General features: G+C 36.4%; 1 protein-coding gene across 1 annotated transcript in view; it reads right to left on the minus strand.

The window, feature by feature from the left end:
* Positions 1–417: 417 nt before the first annotated feature.
* The window catches only part of NUP133 (nucleoporin 133kDa), a 34,681-nt gene continuing 23,815 nt past the window's right edge, over positions 418–11,283 (minus strand). The window contains exons 20-25 of the mRNA XM_009329179.1: positions 10,285–10,420; positions 8,363–8,481; positions 6,788–6,868; positions 4,727–4,791; positions 2,222–2,310; positions 418–1,167 (exon numbers count right to left, since the gene is read on the minus strand). Coding sequence (XP_009327454.1) covers positions 1,031–1,167; positions 2,222–2,310; positions 4,727–4,791; positions 6,788–6,868; positions 8,363–8,481; positions 10,285–10,420 — 627 coding nt within the window. The 3' untranslated portion in view covers positions 418–1,030. The remainder of the gene's footprint in view (positions 1,168–2,221; positions 2,311–4,726; positions 4,792–6,787; positions 6,869–8,362; positions 8,482–10,284; positions 10,421–11,283) is intronic.

The raw sequence follows: 11,283 nt of genomic DNA on the forward strand, positions 1-11,283 counted from the left end.
TTGAGCTACTTGCAAAAGAAAGGTACAACGTGTCAGATTAAAGTAACTTTTATTTAAAGATTAAAATCTGCTGCCGATCAGAATAATTAAAATGGAAACGTTAAATGGATTTTTTTTATTCCCATGCCAGAGATAACTAAACTGGGGCAGTGGGGTTAAAAAAATAAAAAATTAGTGGCATCAACCAGCAGAGAACAAGTCGCCGAGTAAGGAAGATGGTGCTGGACTCCCACACTTCCATACCCGCTTTCTAGGTTTCTTCCGAGCCTAGGTTCAAGCAGTTGCTGTGAATGACTGCACGGTGAGCTGCTAATCTCATTCTTACCTGTATTCTAGAAATCTGGATGTAGCTTAAATTAAACTTAAATAGATAAAATACTAAAATGTTTTGAAAAAGTTTAATCTTACAGCTATAAACTGAAAGAATGGTGTATTTACTGGACCAGAGGACTTTGAATGAGAACTGTGCTTTATTCCTTTCTGTCACGGACAAGCTGAGTGACCAGTGACGAGCCAGTTATCCTTTTTGTGCCAGTAATCTTTAAGGCAAAACTGAAATTAATGTACAGCAAAAAGTGTTGTACAAAGAGGGAGTAATCTTCTAGAATAATCATTTGTTTCTTCAGTAAGCTACACAGTCACCCCACACGAACGTTTTCAGTATGTTCTCTGATTGAAATCAGCCCCAGTGAAGTGAGAGGAAAAGTTTCCATCTGCTGCAGTAGGTCCCACATTTCACCCTGTGTGTCTGCGTATCTGTGGGGCTCAGGCAGGACTCATACCATGAAGACAGAAAATGAAACAGCAAAGTTTATGAAAGGCACAGAAAACGAAAACTTTATTTTGCTTTTGCCTCAAAACACACCTCTGCTTCCCCTGACTAAAGTGCCAACATCTATAAATTTAAGACCAAGCATATTACTCGTACAGATTTTATTACAAAGATTTAGCAAAAAAAGAACAGAACGTAAAAAAAGTATACATTAATTTGACAGTTCTTTAGAAAAAATATTTTAAAAAATAGTGAGAATCATGCTTGCCCCTCAACGTAGAATTCGTAGTTTGCCTTTAACACAAACTTGAAGTAAGCACTGGATTTCAAGTTGCCAAGTTCGTTCGCTTGCAGCAAGTCCTTCAACTCCGGTAAATATTCACTTAACTGAACTCCTACAACACAAAACCTTTTATTACAGCACTGATAAACGTACTTTGCATTAGCAGTTCAGATGATTTTTAAGTAAACACCTGTGCCCGCCTCAGAGTTAAATTACTCTTTTGGAATTGAGAAGTTCTAATTCTATTATACATGTCAAGAAATACAATAAAGCTTAAGTAGCCTGTAAAACTGCATGTGGTTTTTAATTTAAAAAAAAAAAAATTTCCTACCCAAACAGAGCTTCTCAGTGAATTTATGATTAAACCTAAAATCCTTAAAGCTAAAATCCAAGTCTTCACATTACACTTCACCAAAATAAAAGAAGTAAAAAAAGAAAGAAGAGAAAGAGAAAAGAAAGATCAGTCATGTAATAAATACTTGTATCATCAGTTGCAACATTTCAGTCTGGGCTGCGGGAATCTTAAAAAAGGAAAGAAATTGACAGGATTGAACGCACAAAACTAGAACTGTTCTGAAGAACTTAATTTTTGTCTTTTTGACATGGCGCCTTCTCTGTTCTGGAAAAAGTTCATATGCAGTAATATTTCAAACGGACTTTGCTTCCCTCCTCTCCCTCCCCCCCAGGTGTAATTTCCATGGCCACCATAACTTCCCATGGTCAGCTTTGCCTGGGGGGGGGTGGGGGTGTATAATTTTTTTTCCCCTGCTTTTGGGGAGGGAAAACAAAAACAAACATTTAAGCTAAAATAGATTAAGCTCTTCTGAGTAACAGACAGTTATTAATCCCTTATCTTACAGAAGAGACGTATTTAACTCCAGAAGACATACTTTACTGTACAGTAAGAAACTGCTAAAAATCCAATGGCTGCCCTACTGAGCAAATAATTTGCGGGTACTAAGATTATAACCAAGAAATCTGCTCCTCCCTTATCCCCTCAACATTTTACAGAGATAGAATTAGCTCCATACGACTGTAATTATCTAGCGGAATGCATATGGAAGTTTTTATTACTCTGAGAATTTATTAACACTACTTCTTATATATCAGCTTTTGAAACAACTAAACAATTTCAAGAAGTTCAATTATATTTAAATACACTTTACCTTCTTTCAAGAGTTTTTGTAATATTTTCACAAATATACTATCTTTAGATACTTCAATTGGATCCTCTTTACCATCTGAACGGGACCATCTGCAAGTCAAAGAATAATTTGTGGAAAGAATTGCACAGATGAAATCAAATGAAAACTAACAAGAAAAAATACGCAGGAAGTTCAATAAATTATCAAAGGTGATTAGCACATGTTCACATGTCAGTGTTGTGTGCTTGGCTATAGCTCAAAGCAAGAGGTTTTTTCTATCTTGTGTTAATTATCCTTTATTCCAAGAGTAAAACTGCAATAAAATTGCAATACTATAACGTAGTCTAGTTAGGAGGACAATAGAAATGCTTCCCATCTTCTAAACTGTAAAAGAAAATATTATTTCTTTGATAAAATCAAAAATATTATCCACCAAGATAAGAATAACCTATTCTCAGTAATTCTATTTTACGATTGAGATGATGCAAGTATAGATTTATTTTTTGGTAGAATAAAGCAAGAGCAGCAATTTGCTAACATATTTGAAAAAAAACAAAACGAAAAAGCTAACACCGAGAAAAGGAAGGAGGAGGGAAAAAACCTGTAAAATCTAAGTTGCAGGCCTGTAACAGCACACGCAGACACAGCACAAATACGGTTTGTCTCATTTGTGATTAAATGTGAAGGTGAAGACTCACGAATACAAATCTCATCTGTGATAGAAAAACGTGTTTGGGATTTTCTTAAGAGAAAGATTCTTTTAAATGACAATTTTTCATCTTTGCAGATCTTTTTGTGTAGCAGTTTTTAGTCAACACCGACCTAACTTCTTTTGCTGTGGTTCTAACCTTTGAGTTGTTAAAATTTCCTGCTCCATATGTTGAACTGTCAGACAAAACCAGTTCTCCTATCACTCCCTAAACCAACATGAACCTCCTTGGGCCAATGGGACATGCTTGCAACAGGTCTGGACCCTGCTCCCAGAAGCTATTACTGACGAATCCCCCGTACTTCACCGAAACCATGGTTTTACCCTGGATGTCACTTCAACTCCCAGACTTCTAGGATTTCATCTTTAATTCTACTGGGAAGAACATGAGGGAAGGGGATTTGAGGAAACAAATCACGCTTAGGCACAGAGGAGGATAGCGAGGAGCCTACCAGAACGTCAGGAGCACGCTCAGCAAGGCTCTCCATTCCACCCAAGAACCTTACCACCATTTGTAGCTGTTAAGCTAGAAAACAGATGCCATCCTTAAAAGTAGGTATTGCAACATGTCAAATGCTTACTTTTGCACACAGATTAAAGTTAACACTACCTCTTTTGAAAGAGCAATCAACCTCTTCGTAAGCCTTTGTGAGCCTTGCTGGACTGGAAACTCAACTGGGACATCAAGTTTTCTGAACACTGTTCAGTGCAAAGCGATCTCAAATTGCATCTGGTTAGCTAGCGGAGTGGGCAAAATCTTGTCAGCATTATGCGTGATTTGAATGGTTTAAATATGATGTCTAAAACTCTGTTCTCAGCCCAGGGTAGACAAGACATAAACCAATTATTGGACTGGTGCCATGTAGGAGTTCTGGATTCTTCTGTCTTGAAAATAACGGGAAGTGAAGAAAACCCTTGGAATAGCGTGAACCTGTTTCTGCCTATTATTTGTGTCACGTGTGACAATAACTTAGTCACGCAACTAGGAATTTATTTTCTACAGACCACTGTCCTTTGGAATCTATCCTACGCATAAGCGTGAATTCAAATGCTGCTTATTTCCATTTTAATCACAAATGGCACAGTGCATTTGGAATGTATTCTCTCCTCATCTTTTCTTCCTTAGGTCCTCTTGGAACACGGATGGGAGCTAGAAAAGCTGGGTAACTTCTGAAAATTAGAAAGGAAAGGGAGGAAGTGCCATTTGAGTTATGTGAGCTGGGAGAGAACAGTAGCACTGCTTGGTGAGAAGATTCTTCTGACCAATTGGGTTCAGCCCGTATTTGGTGTTGAACATCCGTAAGAGTGGATCTTTTAAAGCCGTATTTAAGGCTTCGATCTCTTACAGTCAAGAACGCAGCTTTAACTCAAAAAGGTCACGAACTTGTCGATGTGGTTCAATGGCCAAAAATGAGTGAAACAGAAGTTTGCAGGAGTGACCTCTGCACATCTCGCTCTTAAAAAGCTTCTAGTTGAGATGCTTCAAAGGAAAAAAAAAGTTTCAGCATCGGTCATCTCTTTTACCCTACCAAAGGATTCAAGAATGAAAGCTGCATGGGTGCATTTCTGTCTCAGGTGCTGAGAATGCACAGTAGGTTGCCAGCTAAGCGAACGAAGTACTACAGATTTTTTTTGCTAGGGTTTCACTTTACAAATAAAAAGAGACATTCAGATCAGATACTTTATACTTGACTAACCTTATACTATGAAATTCTATCTTCTCAGTGAGCTAGAGAATAGTATACTAATATATATACCAATTCTGGAAAAGCTATGTCACAAATACGCCCAGTAATTTATATTCATATTGGACTTACCTATCTCTTCGGAGAGCCTTACAGAGAATTTTAAGTTTAAGATCGTTTACATCCACTTCCTCTTCCTTCAATTCATATAAGGAGAAAAGACACGTAAGTTAGTTTTTTTTTTTTAAAGAAATAATCACTCTGTCACACAGATTATAGCAATTAATTAGATTCTTCAATTACTGAACACTGTTTTTAAGCATGTGCTATTTTAACAGATGACACGATCAGACTGTTGAAACACCAAAGACTGTTCATTTCCATTTGAAAACATGGCTCAGACTTTCTACATCACCACACGGCTGCCGAAGACTACCTACCTCAATTTGAAAAAGGGCCTATTTTAAAGCACATGAACAAATACCAATTTGTAAAACAGTGTATTCTAGGCAAGTTCTATTTTAAAATGTGCTAATGGTGACTGAAGTCAAGGCTCTTTTTTCAGCATGGCCAAGCTAACTAGCACGCATTAGTGTCCACGTTAAGATGTATGCTTTATGAATATATTAGTGAATGTCTTCGGAGAGACACATTTGTATTAGAAATGGCAGTCCCTTCATTGCACAGAAACTTTGAGATAATTGGTGTCAGAGCCCCTTTTAAAATATAACGTCAGAAAAAAGACCATATATTTTTTTCCACCTCCAAATGTCCCGAAGCATCAAATCTACTTTAAATTCCCCTCATAAGAGGTAAGAGAAACCACGAACTCTTCAATTTAGAAGCCTGGAAGCAAGAGGATGGGTCTCGACCTTATGCTACTACGCTTTTGCAAGAGAAAAGCAGGGAAAAGTAGGGAACACCTAGTTTTTAGACTCTAGTCTAAACCGCCATCTCGAATTTGTGCTGAATGGTTCTACTCAAGTTGTTAGAGATGCAAGTATCTGAGCAAAAAATCACTTTGAATCTCATGTTTTTAGAGTGACATTTATTTTATTTAGATGTAAAAAACCAATATAGTTCTCTCAGTGTTCATGAATTGTGTTGACAAAAATTTAAGAGGAAAACTAATTTAAAAGAAAGAACCAAATGAGTTCACTCAAGTTTATTTTACTGCAAAATATCATTATTTGGACTATTTATGTTGTAAAAATGAAGGAAGTTAGGAAAAAAAAGCATTGAATTTTCTTTTTAAACTAAAGTAGTAATACTCTTTCCTCAGTACACAAAACATAATATAGTACTAAACACAGGACAAATAAACATATTCACACATAACGCGAAAAAAACCCCCGGTTAATAACAGTAATGTTATTCAAAAGAAAATTTGATAAAAGAAATGCAATTAAAAATTATTTAAAAATCAATTTAGATTTTAAAAACAATTTAATTATGAAGACATTTATAATTATCAAACTAAAGTTATTGAAGGCCAACAAAATGGCACAATGGTGTTTACAAAGCACTACCACAGAGAGGATTTTAACTTGGAGCCCTACCCAGACTAGCAGGAATTAGGATAATCAGAAGAGAGCTCTCATTTTCAGTTAGTAAGGAATACTTTTGCTGAAATACAACTTCAGCTTTTTAGCAAAGACTGTTGTTAATTCAGGTTTGATGCTCCTCAGAAGTTGATTTCTTCGTGCTTAGTGGAAAATTACTCCTGACAAGATACTAGATCATACAAACGAGATGCAGTGAGAAAGCAGATAGCAAATCTGTGGTTCAATGCTATTTACGTGTTAAAAAGCTGGTGACTATCCCACATTATCTCATGACAATCAGAGAAACTGCCAATAGGGAAGACGCAAGAACTAAACTACCGAAAACAGAAGATCTTCGTCCTGTTTGGAGAAAGCCTGTAGGGAAGCAAGGCTCTAAGAAAGAAACTATAGACTATAAATGGGAAGTGAAGATGAAGAGTGTCATTTTTCTTAAATGATCTAAACCACATTTGGCATTAAGTCTCCAGTGACTTAAAAACAAACTGAAAAAACACATCAGGGGTTATTTTTAATTACCGTACACTAAGCTAATATGTTAACTAACTACAGATGTACCATCCTAGCTTAAAAAAAAAAATATTAAAAAAAAAAGTCTCTGATTTAGAAATCCTTCAAAAACTTTTCCTACCTCATCAATATATTCCAGTAGATCAAGTGCTTTCTTGAAGTCATACTCATTGGCCCTTCTGTTCTCATCACATATGTATATCTATGATATGAGAGATTAACGTAGAGAATTATTTTTAGCCTACAAACTAATGTAACTGATATCATGGACAACTCATTGTGGGAAGACCACCATATATTTTCCGCTTACATGACCTTCTCATGAAAACATGTCTTGATTCAACCACAAGTGTTTTTATAGTAAGGAATATACTTAAGGTTTTAGAGCAGCATTCCACCTACATGACAATGGTCTGTGGACAAATGATATTGGATATAAGGCTGCTAGGTTTCAAATTTAAATGCCATTTAAGGCTGTAACATTCCTGGACTATTGTAGCCAGAGCTCAGCTCCACAAATAAGCTCTCAGAATTATTTCGGTAATTAAGCTCAAAGCAGTGCTTGAGCACACATACTGCCTTTCACCTTTTAAAAACAGAAAAGTTTGCCATCAATATTTCATCCCCACTCCCCAACAAAATTCTAAATTAGTACTTTAAAGGAAAATTAACATTAACGCTCTTTTTGTTCATACTTTGCGAGTTTCATTCTCGCATTGCAAGTAGGAAGTATAAACATTGGTTTGACAACAGAGAGAATTCAGAAGGAAAACTGTCATGGTGCTAGAGCTTGCCAACTCATGAGTGACACTTCCTAGTCTCCCCTAATTCCACAGATAGTCTTACTTAAAGATACAGGTAATGACTTCAGAATCTGCTGTTAGCGTTGTTATAAGAAAATGAGGAGAATATAAACAAGCACACTATCAGCTTCTGATTTTCCACAGGATTACAGGAAAAGCAAGGACTTGCAAAACAGACACCTAGACAGGACCTGATTTGTTTTACAATGTATCGTTGTTGCTCATTGAATATTTTTTGTGTGCATCACTGGATGGTAAAAATACGCTGCCAACAAGCAGAAACAATAAGGTTACTGGTGGCTGGCTACCACCAGAAAGGGGTGTGGAAGGGGAGTCAGCGCTATGAGTGATCCCAGTACCGGAGCAGTTCATGTTTTTGTTTCAGTATGGGTTGGGGTTTTTTGTTTGTTTGTTTGTTTTTGAAAAAGAAGGGAAAAAAATATGGAAAGACTTCAGGTGCCTCTTTGCAACAGGTGACCAAAAGCCTCTTCCTGCTTCTAGCCCTTTCTTTTTCCAGATTGCAGCTTATTCCTTCTGCCTTCCAAGTTCTGCCCTACTGAGAATGTAACAGAAGGTAAAAATTGTCTCATAGCCAAAAACTGGCTTAGACCGGTAAATCAACTTCTGGCATTGATTTGATTTGCTTTTTCTTCTAGCAGCACTCTAAAGCACACGTTCAACAAAAAGAAATTTGAACTAAAAACAGCATTCTGCAGTTTGGTGCTGGTAGAAACTAAGCAAAGATAAACAAATTCATATATCAGACCTTTAGGTGCTTAGCAAGTCATGTAAGGGATAAAGACAGCTGTGATCTTCTCATTTATTTTATTGCACAGAGGCAGAAAACATACTGGAACTTTACCTGTGTAATGAAGAAAACATGAGATACTTACGTCGATGAGCTGAGATGCAGACAACACTGGCATATCGTTGAGGTTCAACTGTTTCTCTGCCAGTAATTGTTCAGGAAGTGTCTCCTGATGTAACAGAAAGCGTTCCTGTTCTGATATTTCTTGTGGTCATTTAAGGAAATGAATGTTTCATGTTATTAATGGAACAGTAATAACAGTCAAGTCACAATATTATTCAGGTCTACAAGTGTTTGTTACGAAGCATTCTATTTGGACGCTTATCTATGTTCCTGAAGCACAGAAACACTTCCACTTCAATACTGTCATCCTGGTGAACTAGTTTTTACTTTCCACTCAGGCTGCCAGCGTAAGGCAGACTGGTACCTCTTCTTTTTTCCCAAAACCACAAAATGAATACATAGGATTGGAGGGAAGTTGTTGCACTATGCAGGAAAGTAAGTTAGTTGCAATTTTAGTTAGTTGCAACCTTTTGGCTGAAGACTTGTGCCATGGACCTGCTCCATCTCATGAATTATTCCACTTTTGATTGTTTTATTTTCCAGTACAATCTGCTTCAGGGTTATAAACTTATTAGGTGGAAACAATCAAAATGGAATAATTTCAGCCACAGTATGTGAACGCTGCCCCCCTCCCCACCCCCACCCCAAGTTCCATTGCACGGTAGAAAGGAGCATTTTGTCTGTTTAAACGGATAAGCAGAATGCAGCAGAAATAATTACTCTTTATCCATAGAAAACTGATACAAAAAGACTGTAAGTTTTAAAAGCTATGTCATGTGGCATATGGAAACATGTAGCAGAGTAAAGTCCAGACCAAGTTTTGAGAGTCCGTTACTCTACTGAAATAAAGCTTTGATTTCCTCATTTTTCTATGGTTTTCCTATTTAAAGATGAGATTCTTCACATTAGTATAGGTTTTTCTCACAGCAGTGAGAAAAACAAATTTCAACTTCAAGATTTCATGCAATGCTATATCATTTAAAGGGCAGATGATATATTATTATTACAAGCTAAAAATAATTTGCGAAGCCTACTTAGTTATCATAATTATCCCCAGCCTTTTTCAACAGGATTTCTAAGAATTGTACAAAACATACATGGATAAATATGCAGATAAATAGAAGTAAGCTTAAGTAGTAACCTTGAGTAATATTTCAAAGCTTTCCCCTGGTGGCCAGTATTAGCTTAACTATTAGTGCAGAATTGCTTTTTCACAAACTCACAGCAACATGTGCTGCACAAAGAATATCAGGAAAAGGGTATTTTCCAAAGTGATAGGAATGGCAGAGCAGTGGGACTGTTGCATTTGGTAATGAAGCAGAATAGGTATTCCTACTTTTCCCATTAACAACTTTTCAGCTACAGCATAATGACACACTGTCACTGTAACCTTTCTAGATACAGAGAGAGAGTAAGATGCTGAGAAAGTGCTTCTTGATCACGAATGTATATATTTGTGGGTACATTATTACAATACAACATAGTTACAGGATTTCCTTGTACAGCCTAAGAGTCTCAGGACTTGAGAAGAATTCAAACTGGAGAACCATTCAATAAACAGGCTTTAAGAAAGTATGTCATTTTTACCTTGCAACTGAAATATAAAATGCAGCTTCATCCACTTCAGAACTGCCTAATGACTTCTCAAAAAGACTGTGCAGCTTCTTATTTATGCCAATATTTTGTGTGTTATTAGAAAAAGTGAAAAGGTACAAATTTCCCTTGCTCATAGTCCTAACTCAGGTGCAGGTGAATACTAAGGTTACTGCCTTATGCTGTATTCCTTATCCTTCCTGCAATGAGCAACATCATCAGCCCGTTTATCCCTACCACATTAAGTTAGAGCCCTCAGCCTAATAAATTCACTATCTGCAAAATTAACATGATTCTAATTCAGCAACATTATTAGTCTATTCTTCACTTGTCTCTGGTTTTATTTCTTACCTTCTATTTTCTCTTGCAGTATATCTTCTGAGAAGTCAGATGCCAGTGCAGCTAATTTGCTCAAGCCAAGAAGTGTTTTCTTCTTTGCAAAATATCGGGTCTCCATATTTGCTAAAGTCTGCAACGTTCTGTGAGCCTGAAATTAACAAAGATGTTAAGAATCAGTTTTAGAATTTAACATCAGAAGGTTAACAGATAAGGATTTAATCTGAACTGCAGCCTCACAGCTATTTATTGTTTGTAATACTATAACCCTTATTTTTAAAAGTCGTATAACCTGCACATTAAAACTCTGCATTACACTATTCAGGAAGAGATATAGATCTCTACTCAAATTATATCCAAAAAACATTTTCATTACTAATCAAGAAAAACTATCTTATGATCAAAGGATAAATTGCAACTTCACATATTATACCTCTGGGATCTTATTTAAGGCTTCGCCATAAAAGCCAGGCAAATATGCTTTGACAGGACAACTTCGCATACAGATTGATTTACTTGTTAATTCAGGAATTTGAAAAACAGAATTATACGTGTAACCGCTGCAGTAACCACATATTTAGGCAAGAATTTGTCTGTCAGACAAAGGAACAGAAAATTTCTGAGCACCTACTCAGAAATAAACTATCCAGACTGAATTACTTGTATATTTTAGAATCCTTTTCCCCTCTTCATAATGCTTTGCTATAAAAGACAAAACCTCAGTCAACACAAATGGAATATTACAAGACTCTCAGGGTGGGTTTGGGGTTTTTCTTGTCGTTGGTGATTGGGTTTTTTGTTGGTTTGTTTTTGGTTTTTGTGTGGGTTTTTTTAAGGGGCATGAAGTATTATCAACCTATAATTTGCAGTAGGATAAACGTTTCCATGCTCGGTGTGCTTAATAAATGTGCACATGGATTGAAAGAAGACGTTTTTCTTTAGAATTAGTTTATTTTCTGAAGTGAAATACATTCATAAATCTAGCAGAAGGAAGGGAAGACTGAGCAACAGGAA

This window comes from Pygoscelis adeliae, unplaced genomic scaffold (genome assembly GCF_000699105.1).
Source record: "Pygoscelis adeliae isolate BGI_AS28 unplaced genomic scaffold, ASM69910v1 Scaffold77, whole genome shotgun sequence".
NCBI lineage: Eukaryota > Metazoa > Chordata > Aves > Sphenisciformes > Spheniscidae > Pygoscelis > Pygoscelis adeliae.